The sequence below is a fragment of the Vitis riparia genome, chromosome 13, assembly GCF_004353265.1.
Source record: "Vitis riparia cultivar Riparia Gloire de Montpellier isolate 1030 chromosome 13, EGFV_Vit.rip_1.0, whole genome shotgun sequence".
NCBI classification, from domain to species: domain Eukaryota; kingdom Viridiplantae; phylum Streptophyta; class Magnoliopsida; order Vitales; family Vitaceae; genus Vitis; species Vitis riparia.
This window is the reverse complement of record NC_048443.1, coordinates 21,189,529-21,208,112: the sequence shown is the minus strand read 5'-3', so window position 1 is coordinate 21,208,112 and position 18,584 is coordinate 21,189,529. Positions and strand designations below refer to the sequence as shown.

The window sequence follows — 18,584 nt, the reverse complement described above, 5'->3', positions numbered from 1 at the left end:
TTGTCTTTTTTTTTTGAGTTCATAAATACTTATTACTTAATAATTTAAGTTGATTTTAAGTTAAATTATATTTAAATTATTGACTTAAAATTTATTATTTAATTCTTATTTTAATTATTAAGGTTGTTTGATAAAATTAATTTAAGATTTATTTTAAATCATCAAATTAATATATTTATCATCATAAAGTATAATTAGGGTAAAGGAGGTGATGCAATAATGAAGATTATGGAAAGAGAAATTATAAAGGTAATTAAGGTAAATATTGATAAAAATGTAAAATAAAGATGTAAGAAGTTAATTATTTTTACGTTATTTTTTATTTTAAATTATATCATTAAATTATTTTACTAAATATACTTAATTTATTTAATGATTTAAATTAATTATTAAGTCACTTTAAGTTAGTTTATCAAACATCCATTTAATTTTCTTCACATGTTTTTAACATTGTTTTTTTTTTTTTTTATAATTAAAGTTCATAAAATTAGAATATCCTTTTCTGTTTGGGATGATTGCAAAATTTATATATAGATTGACATTTTAGCTCAAATCTAATAAGTAAGGAACCAAATCGAATAGGGTTATTTGATTAAAATGGTGAATGAAAACCCAATTTTCATTTGGACAAAAAAACCTTTATGACTCATGAGATAAACATGAACAATCATCAATAATCAATAAGTTAAAGAAAAGAAGAAGAATAACATTGCATTCAAAGCTTTAAAAAGAGGGTTTTATAGTTTCATATATATTAAAAACACATGTCAATTTATATATATATTATTTACAAAAGAGTATCAATCCTTTTATTAGGAAAAATATTTTTATTAGTATAAAAGATTTTTTTATAATATTTATTTTAGAGAAAAAAAATTGTAAATTCATTTACATAAATATTTCAATCCTTTTTTTTTTGTATATATTTCATTAAAAACGATTTTTTATTTGATTTTATTATAATGGATTTATTGAAAATTGATTTTATCTTTATTTAGTTTAAGAAGAAGTCTCCCAAGTTTGTTACAAAGATTCTTGCAATTTATTTCTAAAAAGGTTATTTCTACTTTATAAAAAAAAAACTTCAAATTTATTATTTTTAAAAAAGGCTTCAAATTTATTTCAAGAAAACATTAGGAAAAATTTTGTCCTTATTTTATTTTTAAGAAAATCCAGTTTATTTAAAAGATCATATCTCACTTTTTTTTAAAAGCAAAATGATTTTTTAATTTATTTCTTTTAAAAGGTTTCATAATTTTATTTTTCTTTTTTAAAAAATGTTTAAAATTTATTTTTAAGAGAAAAAGGGTTCATATTTATTTATTTTTTAAAAAAAAGGTTTGGGATTTATTTTTGAAAAGAAAGAAAGGGTTTCATATCTTTTTTTATTTACTTACTTAGTGACTCAAAAATAAAAACAACTAAAACTATGCAATATACAAAACTAAATAAAATATATAGAATAGATAAATATAAAGGGAAAAAAAAACAATAAACTATAACCATTTAAATGAAGTATATTTAAAAAAATGAGATCGATTCTTTCAAAGATAGAAACTCATATTTTGTCATTCATTTTATCATCAGAAAAGGTTTTTAATCTTAAGTTTTCAAATGGAACCAATATGAGCAATTAAAGGTCACTTGTGCATCAAGTTCCAATGTTTATTGTATGTTTGATTTGTGGTTGACTAAAGTATTCAACCAATTGACCTAAATAGTTGATCGATTTAGGGGAATTTTCTTAAATGATTGGCAAAAAGCTTTCGATTGAAGCAGAGCCTTGATCGGTCAAGCTAAAGACTTGACCCATTGACTCAATGCTACATTAATTATCATCTTTTACTACCTAATAGCTTGTAAACATTGGTTGAGCCTTATTGTGTTTAATAGTTAGGTTGAGCTTCTATCTCCTATATAAAAATCTATTCTTCATGTTCACTTATCTATAGAGCCTTAGAAAAGAATTTTGAGTGTGCTAAATTTAAACTTGAATTTCATTCTTAGTGTACCTTATCAATCATAGTTTATATTGTATCCAATGAGCAAAATTATAAATAATGAGTTTTAAGCTTTGTAAACTCAATCTTGTAACCTTGTGAGGGTAGACTCAAATGTGTGGTATCACTTATGGGAAAATTCAAGTATGAGACATCACTTGATAGTTTGCCAAGTGTGGGGTATCATGTGGAGAATCCAAGAGTGAGACACCTCTTGATAATTGTTGAATGTCACTTGAAACCAAGAATCTAAATGTGCAAATATATGATGTTTGGTTTGAAGCTTTAAAGATAGTGAAATATGAGTTTGGATTTGAAATGAGAGGATAGTGGATGTAGATTGGGTTGAGTTCAGGTCGAATCATTACAAAAATCTTGTGTTAGTATTCCCTTCTTTATATATATATATATATATATATATATTAGTGTCTAGATAATTGCTCATAACAGTTTAATTTGTTATTTGCATTCATTTTGTAAAAATTGTTAAATTAATAGAAATAAAAATGATAAATGTTTATTGTATTTTTATTTGCAATAAGTTGTTTCATCTATTATGATTAAACAATAATTAATGTGTAATAATTAGTATTTTATTTTTTAATGAATTAATATTTTATAGATAATCATAATTATTTCATTAATAATGGTTCAAAATCAATATTGTATTTATAATAGTGAAAATATTAGTCATAATCTAATTGTTTCCATTTATAGCATTTATTTATTTTTTTCAGTTTTTTTTTTTTTAATTTTAAATTTCAAAGCATTCTTTGAAGTTTATATGAAGGATAGTTCAAAATTTTCAAATGATTTCTCAGTAGTGCTTTAATATTAAAATGAGCCCTTAAATTAAAAAAAAAAAAAAAGGGTTGTGCCCAACAACAATCCCATGCATGAAAATTCTTAAGATTCCAAATAAGAAAAGAGAGAAGGGAAACATGAACAAGAAAGAACACGACTCCAATGGGGATCAAACCCAGAATCTTTGGTTTTGTAGACTAACGCCTTATCCATTCGGCCATGGAGTCCTGATACTCAATAGAGAGGTTAGGCATAATCCACATTCTCACTCTAATTGATTTTTTTTCCTTCAGCCACTTATGGCTTATTTGAAAGACATCCTTCCTTTTATTTCTTTTCTATTTTTATTTTTGTTTGAGTAGTTGACAACTTAATTTATTAACGTTCATCTTTTTAATTTCATGTGTTTATAAATAAATTGAGACAAATAATTTTTATTAACTTCTTGTAATGTAAAAATGGGTTGGTTGTTGCTTATTTTTCATATTTGTATTTTCTTTTCATTTTTGGATACTCAAGAGGAATTTTATATTGCTTTTTTATTTGAAATTAATTTAATACATAGGAAAAAAGTTGGGTTATGTTTTAAAATTCGAGTTCAAATATATATTGATTAATCGTCGAATCATATTTACTTATTATAAAATAAAATAATTAACTTGCAATATGTGATTGGATTAATATGTGCATGGATAAAAAAGTAATTAATTTTTACATAATTATAAGCTTTTACTAGAAAGATGGAAAAAATATAAAAATATATGGGTTGTTTAGAGGGCTGACAATGGGTAGGTTTTCTTTGGGTAGGGATGACCTGCACCCAACCATGTAAATATTGTCTACTTTAGACCCAAAGGGGCTCTCATGATTTTAAAACACGTCTACAGGTTAAGGAGAGTTCATACTTATATAACGTCAGAAACTTTTCCCCTATTCGATGTGGGATGCCACAGACACCCCCATGAAGACATAACGTTCTCGTTGTATCCTACAAGATTGCGGGACCAAACAAACCCTTACACTGAGGTCGGGGATCGGTTCTGATACCATTCTATAACGACTTGCACCCAATCGTGTAGATATTGTTCGCTCTGGACCTAAAGGGGCCCTTACGACTTCAAAAGGCGTTTACAGGGTTAAGAGAAGTTCATACTTATACAACGTCAGAAACTTTTCCCCTATTTGATGTGGGATGTCACAGTACCCACCTCATCGGGAACGTAATAGGATAGATATGGGAGGATTGAGGAGTATAAATGGGTCACAATTAGGTTTTGAAAATTTTAAAAAAACCTTAGTTAAGGTTTGGGGCAAGTTCAACTATTGTCTTAGCCCATCCCACCCTGATTATGAATATAATTGATTAAGAATTATTTTATTTAATTTATTTTTATTTTTATTTTTTATACTTATAAAATAAAAAATTAATTTTTTAAAATAAAATTTTATAATATTCATTTATTTGTAAATTATATTTATCATTGATATATGACGAACAACCAATTTGTACAAGGTTTTACTTAACTTAAGCCTGCTAATCCTTCATAGACTACATAACCAACACCTTCTCACTTTAGCTGCATGCGTTCATCTTCCATAATATACTTGGAGTCCTCACCAAGTTTGATCTTGATCTCTTCTTGAAGTTCAATCAAGAAGAAAATGAGTTTTCACCCAAAACCTAAATAGATAGGAAATTGAAAGATGAATGGAATAGAAGAATCAACCCATTTTTTTTTTTTAAGGAAATCTATTGGAATATAGTTTGGAAATCAAGATGAAAAAGGGAATTTTCTTGACAACCAAACACCCTTAACTAGATAAGGATAGAGAGAGCTCAAGAGAGAAGGAGAATGGTTGCAGATATCTATTCCCCAAAATAGGAAGCAATTTTAGGTTTTAAATGGAAAGAAGCCCTTGATCCAATGGTTAAGAAAAAAAAGACCTGAATTGATTTGACCAAAACCTGGATCGATTTTGGAACAAGACATTTACACACCTAGACAAAAATAGTTGTCTTGGCTTCCTCAACTCTTTTTAGAAACAAATAGTTCTAGAAGAAACACTTTGAAAAACTTTGGTTGATTCCATCTCATCCATCTACAACCTCAACTATATACCTTAGTCCCTTAGTAAATTCAATATCTTGATCTTCATTAGGCTAGTAGTCTGAGGAAGGATTTGGAAAAACTAAGTTAAATACTTAGGAAATTTGTCTGGAATTACTAATCTAGCTAAACACTCATAAAAACATAAATACTTGTATTACTTTATCATAAAGTTTCCCTTATTGTTTTTGGGTCTTTGCAAAATCATCAAATAAGAACAAGTGAGAACAATGTGCTCTCCATATGTCTTTTAAGTGTTTTTTTTTATTCTAACGAATGGAAACCACAATTCCCAACAAAGCCTTTATATTCCTCACAATGCTCTCCATGGATAGTTTATGCTATCATGAAGAAATAATTCGAATATTGATGAGTACAAGAAGCAGCACATCGCTTATCACAACTTTTAACCTCTACAAAGATGAACATGACATTTCCATCACTAAGTTACAAATGATAGCAATCACTTCATCTTCTTTAACTGAAGCACAATTTTTTTGGTAGTTGAGTTTGAATTTCTAGTAGGGTTTTTGCATTGAATCAACTTCAAGGAAGCATTAGTAGATCTTTAATTAGATTTACAAAAGTAGTACTTGTGTGCAACATTCCAACTAGTCCTTTCTACATATTGTTAATGAGTAAAAAAATGCATGCAATTCATATTTGAGTCTATCTATTTTCATGAAAACTTGAGGAACTTCCAATCCATAGGCACTTGATGCCTGCATTGCATGAAACCTTTTGTTGCATCAAAAACCCTAAAAAATACTTTGCAAATGTGAAATTTCGATAGCTAGTACTAGTAGAAACTAATGATTTCAAGAACCCAATTGAATTATGTTATTTACATATTTCACAACAAAAAGAGCAAATTTGATCAAGATATACTTTGTGTGATTGCTATGAGATTTGAGAAGGACTAGAAGGTGATCAAAGAGCTATTCTACAAGAGGAACAATGTCTCTCTTGATGATGTGGTAGTCAAGACACTTCAAACATTACAAGGATGGTATAAATAGGTTTTTTTTTTTTTTTTTCGCATGCTTGTTAATGTGTGAATTGAAGCAATTAAGGCTAGATTAGTTGGATTGACATCAACTTTAGAGCTTGAGTTGATTTGAGATATCACTCAATTAGATTGATTAATGTACAACCTAAACTTGATTAATGTACATCTTCAATCTTCTTGGTTAGAGGAGTTCCATATTGCTTATTATATTCCTCATCAATGTCCTTTATATCAACATTGGCTCGGGTTACAATAACTCGAGTTAGGGCTTCTTTTTCATCCTCGTTTGCGTTAACTTTCATTGCCGAATCTAAAATCTAAGATTAAAAAAAAATATAGTCCAAGAAATGCTTCAACAAAAAAAAAAAAAAAAAGATTATTTTTTTAATGTGTTGTAGTGAATTTATCTCACCTTATTGAAATACATCGGAGGAGCATACAAGCAATAAATTGTGTTCTTCAAACTTGTCTCATCAAGATCCTAAACAATGAGGAATTATATTAAAATGAATATTTTTGAAAGCTAATTCAAGGAAAAAATGAGTTTTAATAAATATTAAAATGAAAAGAATTGTTCAAAGTAACACAGAAATGAGAATTGTTTTTTTTTTTTTTTTTTTTTTTTAAAGAATTTATAAAAAAGACTGGAGTTTAAAAACAATATAATGAATAAGAATAAAAATAGAGTAAAAAAAAGGCACATGAGTGGACCACACAAATAATGTTCCATGATTCAAAACAATATGTTTTTCCTTATAATTTGTATGTCCATAATTTTACATGTTAAACTATTAGCAAAGTATATATTTCAATTTAATTACTTCTTAGAATATATTTTGTATGTGAAAATAAAATAAAAATAAAGATAAATCATAACATCGCGTAAAAGAGAAAAATTAAAATCCAAAAAACAAAAAAAAAAGAATTTTGTATCCACAAGATTGAAATTTTAATTTCATTCTTATATTTAATAAGTAATTTGGACTTAGAAGTAATAAATAGGAAATGGAATAGGTTCTTTTTATTCCTATACCCATTTTCTATTCTAGGGTTTCAAATACATAATTCTTTTTTAACTGTTTTGAAGTGAAAAAGTGATAATAGTAGAGGAAAAGGGAAGAAAAAGTGATAATAGTAGAGGAAAAGGGAAGAGAAGGAAATACAAGAAAGAGGAAAAAGGAGCAAAGAAAGAGAAAAAAAAGAACATAAAATAACAAAGAAGGATAACAAATACTAACTTTTAAGTTAAATACTAATTAACCTTCATTTTTTTTTTCTTTTTCACTTTATTCATTTATTAATGTTTAAGTAAAGAATAAAAAGTGCATTTGATATGGAGGAATTAAAATATGATAGGAATGTTGGATGACATGTATTATGTAAAAAAAAAAAAAAAAAAAAATCATTTTTTTATAATAATATATATACTTAAGAAAAATTGTGTTTTCACACATTCACTCATTTAAAAATAAGGAAAAAGTGTGTTTTCATATATTTGCGTAAAAATAATTACAAAATAGGAACTTTGTAAAAATAATTCAAGTTTTATGCACTCATCTAGTCAAATATAGTATCTATATCATTAAAATATAGTATTTCAATGATCAAAATTGTAATTTGAGCAAAAAGTGCATGAAATGCTAATTATTTTTAGATAACTACTTGAAATTTGCATTTTATAAACTTGAGTTCCCATTTGGTGGTTTTTTCATATAAATGTATGGAAACACATTTTTTTTTTACTTCTCATTTCCATTTTTGAAATAATTCAAATATAATAATGATTGGAAAATAGAATAGATTTCCTATTCCTATTTCATATTCTAATGTTTCAAACAGGCCATAAGAATTAACAAATATAATATCATGATTATGTTATACCTCTTCAATTTTCTTGTTAAAAGTCTCCTTGTAACATTTGAAGACAACCTTGAGCTGAGGCTTGCTTCTTGTGCTAGAATCCTTACAATCTCTTCATCTTTGAATAACTTCTTCTTATCACCATGTCTATTAATGGTTATACCAAGTTTTACAGCCTCTGATCTAACTGCCACATCACTAATTCGTGATCCTTCATTTCTGTACGTACTTACAAGTGCTACCAAAAGCTGTTGATACAAGAAGCAATTTTTCATTACATTATTTCATGTTGATAATAATATTTGTTACATGGTTTCTTTATGTGGTTATGAGTTTTTAGTTATCATTAGAGAGAATGTGTTTGATTAAAGCTCTCCAAAATCAAAGATGTGGGAGGAAAAGATTTATGTTTCGTTGGTGGGCAAAATGGGCTTTCAAGTTTCAAATTACGACATACAATGGGCTAGGTTTAGTCAAGAACAAGACTTTGAGTGTGTTTGTCTTTTTAGCTTTTTATTGAAAGCAATTTGCTTTTGGACTTTAAGTTGTTTGTTTTTCTACTTTTCATGACTTATTATAAATTTTTGGTTGAATAGAAAAAACTAAAATATTTGGTTGAATAGAAAAAATCAAAATATTTGGCTTTTTCTAAATGGATAAAGTACCATGTTGTTTTTCTTTACCTTTTAATGCTTAATAGAAATAAAATATTAAAAAAACAAACAACCTAATAGTTAACAATATTAAGCACTATTTAGTTTTAATTTCTATTTAAAATTAAGTAAAAAAACAAACACCACCTTATGCTTTTTGGCCCATAAATGAACTTCAAATTGGATCCAAAATATGATAAAGCTTGAAGTCCAATTTATTATGGTTGGGCTTAGGGGTTGTACAGATTATTGGATGGAGTTTTTGAAGTGTTGGACCAAACTAAAATGAAATCTCAACTATTGAGTTGATATTTGATGATATTGATAGATAATTAAACTAAGAGCCCGTTTGACAATGATTTTAAGAAGTGTTTCTAACATTTTTAATGCTTAAAAATTTATATCATTCAAGTGTTAGAAAGACTAGAAACATTTTCTAAAATTACTGTCAAACGCACTCTAAAAGTATATTTGACAATAGTTCTAGAAAGTGCTTTTAACTTAAAAAGTGTTTTTGAAAAAAATTAGATGTTTAGTAAAATTTAGGAAACACTTCTAAAAATATGAAAAATCACTTGTAGTATTGAAAAGTCACTTATAGTATTTTTTGGAGAAACACTTGATATATGGTTTTTGTAAAAATATTTCTAAAGAAAACACTTCCATTAAAAATACTTTAAGTTGCCAAACGCACTTTAAGAGTGTATTTGACAGTGTTTCTTCTTGAAGTGTTTTTAGCCTAAAAAGAGTTTTTGAAAAAAATTGGATGTTTGGTAAAATTTAGGAAACACTTCTAAAAATATGAAAAGTCACTTATAGTATTTTTTTGGAGAAACACTTGACAAATGATTTTTTTAAAACAAAAATTTGTAGTGTTTTCTACATTTGTCCAAATAGTTGATTTTTCTTCAAAAACAGATTTCTTTTTTCTTTTTTATACTAGAAGTGCTTTCTAGAAATACTATCAATCGGACTCTTAAATTACCTTTCAAATATGACCAAATTGCTTTCTAAATATGATCATCTTACATAATTATGACCATAGTAATTCTTGATTGGTTCATTAACATGACTATATATATTACCTCTCACAGTATCCTAACCGACACTGCACCATATAAAACTCCATTATTGAGAAAAGACACAATTATAGGACTTTCTAGGAGTCCAACTAATGGGGACAAAAAAAAAGTTCGAAACTCCAATTGTAGAAGAGTAGGCTCAAAAGATCATTTGCAATTGCATATCCTTAAGCCCAACCATCATTTATGGAGAAAATATATGTTAGAAATAAAGACGAATGCCATCTTTTTAAGAAATAATTAGTCAAAATGCTTTAATAAATTAATAAGATAGAAATGCTCTTTACTTGATTAAAAATTGCATAATATCTCACTAATCTAAGTCAATTTTTATTTTCAAATAAAACAACTAAAAGTAATGCTCATACACTTCAAATATAGTTTGATGCAAAAAAGAAAAAAAGAAATAAAAACATAACTAAAAGTAGTATTAACCTAGCGTTTGATGCCTTCAACTCAGGAAGCAACATCTTCCTCGATGGATTCACTGTAGAGGGACTAGTATGCTTTCCTAGCTTCCAAGAGCTCGTCTGATGATTTGATGCATGCAAGTTCAATGAGTAAGCCATATGCTTGAGGGTGTCCGTTCAAAGCCTTCCTTACCATGCGAGCATCTCTTTCCCAAGGATGCATGGTCCATTGCACCACAACATCCTGACCACAAAAATGATAAAAAACTAATCATATTATTGTAAAAACCAATATTTAAGTCATCATTTGTCTCCCTGTCTTTTCTAATTGGCTTGTAATTTTTGTTTTCTCATAAGAATTAATTTTTTTTAAAGATAAAATAATATATAAATATCTTTAATTTTATGTTTCGCATAAATACCTAATTTTATATTGGACATATAGATACCTGAAAACGCAGAAATTCCTTTACTAGAAATGCAATATGATAATCTTGCCATCTCGCAAACAAGAATTATTTATCCTTAAGAAAGATGGAAGAACTTTCATTCCTAAAAGTTGTCAAGTCTTTTGGATGCCATTTTACTAAGATCTCCATCATTGATTTCTCGTCAACTCCAAGTATTCCTAGAAAGGTAAATCAAGATTATTTCAACCTTCTAATCAATATTAATAATGAAAGAACAAAGAAACAACTTGAAATCATATGGGACATGAGATCATATGAAATCATCCATATTGTCACAAATTTTGACTAGAATTATTAAGTAAATAACATACCACAATAAGTACAACTAGAGTAAACATTTTGAATGTAAAAGAATGCAGTTGTTTGTGATTTAGAAAAAATAAATTAAGTCAAGGGAGAAGGAGAAAGAACCAGAGAAAGCCTTTGTGAGAGTGCGACTCTCATTTGGCAAAGACATAATTTTTCTCCCTTCTTCGTTTGTTTTCTTTTTCCTTCTTTTGATGGAGGCAACAAGAATGGTGGCCTTCTTTACCTCCATCATGGAATTAATTTTATAAGTAAGCTAAGGGGTATTTAGGGTAAGTAAGAAGACTAAAAAATGGAATGACTTGTGGGAGGGGGGAAATGTCTTAATTGCATGTCAACATCATAGTGTACTTGCTTAAGTTATTTTTGAAGTTTTATCCATTTTTAAGACTTGAATATTTTCAATTTGATTTTGAGTCATACTTGAGAGTGATTTTAGCTACTACAACTATTTTTATAGAGAATTATTTAGTGTCTATGTAAATAAAAAAGCAGTAATTTTGATAGTATTCCTAGTAATATCAATTTTTTAGAAGAAGCATTTACCAATAGGACTAGTTTAAGAATCATTTCAAGAGATTCTTAAAAAATTTTAAAGTAATTTTTAAAATTTTATCAAATGCCTAATTTTAATAAAATTTCCAAAATTATTCATTTTTTTCCATTAAATAAAGTGATTTTAAAATTTTATTAAATGTCTATTTTTTTTAAATTTTCAAAATCACTCTTAAACACCCTCTCATAATCAATTTTCTAAAACCTTTCTTCTATACATTATTGTAAAAATTTAACTTAAAATATTATCATGTCCCCATACAATTATTTAATGAGGAATTATCAAGAGAAAGGTCATTAATGACATTAATAAATCATAGAAAAAAAGATGAAACATGTGTTTGATTTTCTACTTTCTTTTATTGGATGGAAAAAAAATACTCAAAATATTTTATAGAAAGGGAGTTGGAAGGAGAATAGGGAATGCACAAAGAAAAATATTATTTTATTTTATCAACATTAGTCCATTTTGTCTATTTCATGACTTCTTTGTTGAATTAAAAATCGAAGGTGAATCTTAATGATGAACTACACCTAGAGAGAGAGAGAGAGGGGGGCGGGGGGTGGGGCGGTGAATAGGTGATTTTATAAATACCTTTTGAATCTGTATAAAATCACTTATTCGCCCCTCCCAAGTCCCCCGATCCCCTAACATATATTATCATTCCCTTTGAATCGTCACAATTTATATTCCTTTCTTTTAACAACTATTTATTTATATTCCTTTCTTTTAACAGCTATTCAACAAAGGATAAAGAATATCACAAGCAAGAATGAATGCAATAATACCCTCCCACAATTTAAAATACAGTCACATGCAAATGCTTAAACACTCCTTAATTACATTAATTCATAAGACAATTATCTTCCTAATGCATTTCCAATTACCTCTTGATATTATTAACAATATGAATAAAAATTATTCAAGAATATCCAAAAGGTAATACACCCATTTCAGCTCATATTTCATCCTTTCAACATACATGCTTAAGTAACAAATGATATCTAACATTGGAAAGGAATCAAATAGTAGAATGAGAGCAAAAGAGACAATGACACAAGATTTTATGTGGAAATCTCCTTAGATATTAAAAAACTATGATCTACCAATGATAAAAAAATTCCACTATCAAGAGTAACCAATGCGTAGAAGGTTTTACTTAACTCAAGTTTGCTAATCTTTCACAGATTGCTTAACCAACACCTTCTCACTTCAGCTGCATGCCTTCATCTTTTGGAACATTCTTGAAGTCCTCACCAAGCTTGACCTCGACTTCTTCTTGAAGTTCAATCAAGAAGAAAATGAGTTTTCATCCAAAACCTAAATAAATAGTAATTAAAATATGAATAGAATAGAAGAAGAAAATGAGTTTTCAGCCAAAACCTAAATAAATAGGAAATTGAAAGATGAATGGAATAGAAGAATCAACCCATTTTTTAAGAAAATTTGATGGAAAACAATTTGGAAATCAAGATCAAAAAGAGAATTTCTTAACACTAAACACTTAATTAGATAAGGATAGAGAGAGCTCAAGAGGGAAGGAGAACGGCTATAGGTATCTCATCCCAAAATAGGAATCAATTTTAGGTTTTAAATGGAATGAAACCCTTGATCCAACGGTTAAGAAAACATAAAGAAAAAAGCAACCTGAATCAACCTAACCAAAATCTAAATCGATATTGAAACAAGGCGTTTAAACACTTAGACAAGAAAAGTTGTCCTGACCTCCTCAACTCTTTTAAGAAATAAATAGTTCTAGAATAACTAATTTGAAAAACTTGGTTGATTCATTTCATCCATTTACAACCTCAACTACATCTTTTGGTCCCTTAGCAAATTCAACATTTTGATTTTCATTAGGCAAGTAGTCCAAAGAAGGATTTGGAAAAATTGAGTTAAGAGACACTTAGGAAATTTGTCCAAAATTATCAACCTAACTAAATACTCACAAAAACATAAATACTTGTATTACTTTATCATAAAGTTTCCCCTATTGTTTTTGGGTCTAGAAAAATCATCAAACAATTTCTGGACAAGGTGTCACTAGATATTGCCGATGCCAATGAAGTTGTGCTTGTAGAGATGAGTCTCAAGTAGAGAAGGAGCATTGCTAAAGAACAAGTGAGAATGATGTGCTATATGTCTTCTAAGTGTTTTTTTTTATCTTTAAATATGTTCTTTGAAAACACAATTTTGAGAAGACATAGAACAACATTGTTTTTTAGGTCACCATTTGTCAAACATGTTTTTAAGTGTTTTTTATTCTAAAGAATGGAAACCACACTTTCCAACATAGCCTTTATATTCCTCAATGCTTTCCATGGATAGTTTATGCTATCATGAAGAAATAATTTGGATATTGATGAGTACAAGAAGCGACACATCGCTTATCACAACTTCCAACCTCTACAAAGATGAACATAGCGCTGCCATCACTAAGGTGCGGATAATGGAAATTACTCCATCTTCTTTAATTGAACCACAATTTTTAATTTTTTTGGTAGCTGAGTTAGAATTTCTAGTAGGGTTTTTGCATTGAAGCAACTTCAAGGAAGTAATAGATCTTTAATTAGATTCATGGAAGTAGTACTTGTGCGCAACATTCCAACTACTCCTTTCTACACATTGTTAATGAGTAAAAAGTGAATACAATTCATACATGATTCTTTACCTATTTTCAGGAACTTGATCAGGGACTTCCAATCTATAGGCACTTGATACCTACATTGCATGCAACCATTTGGTGCATCAAAAACACTAAAAAATAATTTGCAAAGGTGAAGTTTCCATAGCCAGTACTTGTAGAAACTAGATTGTCTTGATTACTAGTAAAATTCTAATGATTTCAAGAGCACCCATTCCAATTGTGTTATTTGAGTATTGCATAACAAAAAGAGAAAATTGATTTAGTTATACTTTGTGTGATTGTTTGAGACTTGAAGGTGATCAAAAAGCCATTTCTGATTAATTAAATTTTGTGGTTAAAAATAATTGCTCATAGACTTAGAGCAACAAACTCACCAAATAATAAAAATAAAATAAAATTTGTGGAAAAAAAATCTTCTTCACAAGATACTAATTTTAATCACAAATTAGTTTGTGCAAAACCTCATATTTGTTGTAGTGGCATTACAAGGATGGAATAAGTAAGTTTTCTTTTAATTTTTTTTTTGCATGCTTGTTAATGCATTGATCGATGCGACTAAGGTCAAATTAGTTGGATCGACATCTTAGAGCTTGAGTTGATTTAAAATATCACTTAATTAGATTGATTAATGTACAATCCAAACTTAAAGTAGGGTTCAGAGTTTATGATTTGGTTCAGAAGAAGTTGCCAATTAACCTAATGCCCAAAAGGCCATTTTTTAAAAAAAAAAAGAAAAAAAATGCTATGAAGATAGGTTTTTTGAAATTAAATGTTATTGTCACGCACTATCCTTAATCCAAATAGAATATTATTATATAACCATGCTTCAATCAATTAAAAGCATGCTTTGGAACTCAATCATACTAGAATTAATGATTTATTAAAGTTTCACTTCATAGGAACACCACACTTTTTATTATTACACATTGCTCTTGCAAACATAGGAAAATAAAGCATTAGTAGAGTTTGATTCAAAGAAAAAGAACAAGTCCATCAAGAGAGGCATTCTTAATCACTTCCTTTAGGCAGAGCTCTTTGGACCAACGTAACCAAGAAATCTTTATAATTTCCAAGAGCTACATCTTCAATCTTCTGGGTTAGAGGAGTTTTATATTGCCTATCATATTCCTCAGCAATGTCCTTCATATCAACATTGGCTCGGGTTACAATAACTCGAGTTAGGGCCTCTTTTTCATTCTTGGTTGCATTAGCTTTCATTGCTGAATCTAAAATCTAAGATTAAAAAGAAAAAAAAAATGCTTTAACAAATAAAAATAAAAAGATCATTTTTGTAATTATAGTGAATTTATCTCACCTTACTGAAATACACTGGAGGAGCACACAAGCAATAAATTGTGTCCTTCAAACCTGATTCCTCACCGAGATCCTAAATAAATTAAATAAGGAGAAATTATATTAAAATGAATATTTTTGAAAGCTAATTCGAGGAAAAATGACTTCTAATAAATATTACAATGAAAAGAATTGTTCAAAGCAACATGAGAACGAGAACTGTTGTCCTACTTATTTATTTATTTTTTCTAAAAAGAGAATTTATAAAACAAAAAAAGAATAAAAATAGGGGAAAAAAACTGCATAAATAATGTTCCATGGTTCGAAATAATATGTTTTTCCTTATAATTTGTATGTTCATAATTTTATGTGTTAAACTATTAGCAAAGTATATATTTCAATCTAATTACTTCTTAGAATGTATTTGGTATGTGAAAATAAGAAAAAAAAAAAATCATAACATCATGTAAAAGAGAAAAATCAAAATTCGAAAAAGATAGAATTTTGCATCCACAAGATTGAAAATTTAATTTTATTCCTATATTTATAAATAATTTGGAGTTACAAATGAATAGAAAATGGGATGAGTTTTTTTTTGTTCCTATTCTAGTGTGTGAAAAGCTAATAATAGTATAGGAAAAATGATGAGAAGGTAATATAAAAAAGAGGAAAAAAGAACAAAGAACGATAAAAAAAAAAAAAAAAAGATACGGTAACAAAGAAGGATAAAAGCTACTAACTTTAAGTCTAATATTGATTAACTTTCACATTTTTCTTTTCACTTTATTCATTTGTTAATGTTTAAGTAAAGAATAAAAAGTGCCTTTGATAAGCAAGAATTAAAAAAAAAAGAAATAAAAATTTTTTTAGTATTTTTTTTTATCTCAATTTTTGAAATAAAATAATAAATGAACTATGGAATAGATTTCCTGTTCCCATTTCATATTCTAATATTTCAAACATGCCCTAAGAATTTACAAATATAATATCATGACTATGTTATACCTCTGCAATGTCCTTGTCGAAATCATCATAGTAACATTTGAAGACCTCCTCAAGATGAGGCTTGCTTCTTGTTGTTAGAATCCTTACAATCTCTTCATCTTTGATTAGCATCGTCTTATCACCCTTTCTAATGGCTTTATTAAGTTTTTGAGCATCCAATTCAATTGCCTCATTATTCTTTCGTGATCCTTCATATCTGTACGAACTTACAAGTGCTACCAAAAACTGTTGATACAATAAGGATTAAAATATCGGTAATCATGGATATATCGATACTTATTTTATAGATATATCAAATATATCGGGACATATCGGTGAATATTTTATAGTAAAAATATAATGAAAAACTAAAAAATGATAAAAAAAAAATACATATATTGAAGTTATTTTATGATATATATAATATATAATAATATATATATATAATATATATATATATATTATATATTATTTAAAATGTTAATAATTTTATTTATAAATTTATATTTTTATTATATTTAATTACTATAATTAAATTAACTTATTTACAATAATTTTATTTTCACTAATTTATAATACATATATACTAATAATTTTATTTTAGAACTAATAATATGTAACATGCATCTTATGAAACCAGACCAATACAACTTTATAGCAAGTGACTTAAATTCCATGCAGAATAAGGGTTCAAGTCTGGTGGTGTGCTTTGGGTGAATAATTTTCTAATGTTTGTGGAAAGGATGCTCCACTTATGCATGAGTGTGGATTGGTTACAACAAGAATGCATGCTTTTGAAGGATGATGGATGGTGTGGGTTGCAGCAAGTTGGGCGGATGCTTTTGAGCCATTTCAAAGCTTTATAAAGGAAAAAATAAATAATATTGATAAAATTTAGAAACACTTTTAAAATTGAAAAATCACTTGTAGTACTTTTAGAGAAATACTTGATAGAATATTTTTAAAAACACTTTAAAAAAAATACTTTCACTAAAAATATTTTGAATTAAAATACTGTTAAATGCATTTTTAACAATGTATTACAATATTTTACTTAAAGTGTTTATAGTAAAAGTATGTTATTTACAAGTGTTTTTAGATGATTTTCTAATTTTTAAAAATATTTTTAAATTTTTTTAAATGATTAATTTTTCTTTAAGAACCATTTTTTTATATACTAAAAGTACTTTCTAGAAATATATTAACACTCTAAGTTACCTTTCAAATATGACCAAGTTACTTTCTAATATGATCATCTAATTATGATCACATTAATTCTGATTGGTTCCTTAATATGACTATATATATTACCTCTCATAGTACCTAACTAAGACTGCACCACATAAAACTCCTTTATTGAGAAAAGACACAATTATAGGACTTTCTAAGAGTCCAACTAATGGGGTTTTAAGGCTCAAAATAGGTGGCTTGAACCCAAAAAAAGTTCCAAACTCCAATAGTAGAAGAGTAGGCTCAAAAGATTATTTGCAATTGCATATCCTTATGCCCAACCATCATTTATGGAAAAAATATATGTTAGAAAGGAAGACAAATGCATTTTTCTTAAGAAATAATTGGTCAAAATGCTTCAATAAATTTATAAGATAGAAATGCTCTTCACTTTATAAAAAATTGCATAACATCTCACTAATCCAAGTCAAGTTTATTTTCAAATATAATAATAAAAATATGATCATATACTTCAATACGTTGATGCATTTTTTTATATACTAAAAGTGGTACTAACCTGGCGTTGGATGCCTTCAACTCGGCAAGCAACGTCTTCCTCGATGGATTCACTATAGAGGGACTGGTATGCTCTCCTAGCTCCCAAGAGCTCGTCTGATGATCTGGTGCATGCAAGTTCAATGAGTAGGCCATATGCTTGACTGCCTCTTTTCAAAGCTTCCTTGCCATGCGAGCATCTCTTTCCCAAGGATGCATGGTCCATTGCACCACAGCATCCTGACCACAAAAATGTTAAAAAAACTATCATATTATTGCAAAAACCAATCTTAAGTATCTTTAGTCTCCCTGTCTTTTGTACTTCCATTGTAATATTTGTTTTTTTATAAGAATTAATTTTTTTATGATAAATAATATATAAATATCTTTAATTTTATATTAACATAAATATCTAATTTTGTATTTGATATATAGATACCTTAAAACGCTTAAATTCCCTTTTTAGAAATTTAAGAAGAATTTCTTCCATTTCTCAAACGGGAAGCGTTCATCCTTCAAAAAGATGCAAGAAGTTTCATTCCTAAAAGTTGACAAGTGTTCTGGTTGCCATTTTACTAAGATCTCCAGCATTGATTTCTCGTCAACTCCAAATATTCCTGGAAATGTAAATCAAGATTATTTCAACCTTCTAATAAATATCAATAATGAAAGAACAA

General features: G+C 27.7%; 1 protein-coding gene, 1 long non-coding RNA gene and 1 other non-coding gene across 3 annotated transcripts; all 3 read right to left on the bottom strand.

Annotated features, from left to right (window-relative positions):
- Nucleotides 1-2,958: 2,958 nt before the first annotated feature.
- On the bottom strand, nt 2,959-3,031 carry TRNAC-ACA. Its single transcript has one exon. It is a non-coding gene; the product is annotated as a tRNA-Cys (tRNA).
- A 6,866-nt stretch (nt 3,032-9,897) lies between these two features.
- LOC117927607 lies at nt 9,898-10,898 on the bottom strand. Its single transcript, XR_004653377.1, has 3 exons — nt 10,808-10,898; nt 10,376-10,554; nt 9,898-10,170 (listed from the first exon to the last, which is right to left on the bottom strand). It is a non-coding gene; the product is annotated as an uncharacterized LOC117927607 (long non-coding RNA).
- Nucleotides 10,899-14,797: 3,899 nt separating this feature from the next.
- Nucleotides 14,798-18,080, bottom strand: LOC117929312 (annexin D4-like). The gene is made up of 4 exons (XM_034849595.1): nt 17,930-18,080; nt 16,204-16,428; nt 15,221-15,292; nt 14,798-15,138 (listed from the first exon to the last, which is right to left on the bottom strand). Exons 2-4 carry the CDS (start codon nt 16,312-16,314, stop codon nt 14,914-14,916), a joined length of 408 nt encoding a protein of 135 aa, XP_034705486.1. The 5' UTR covers nt 16,315-16,428; nt 17,930-18,080; the 3' UTR covers nt 14,798-14,913.
- Nucleotides 18,081-18,584: the final 504 nt, after the last annotated feature.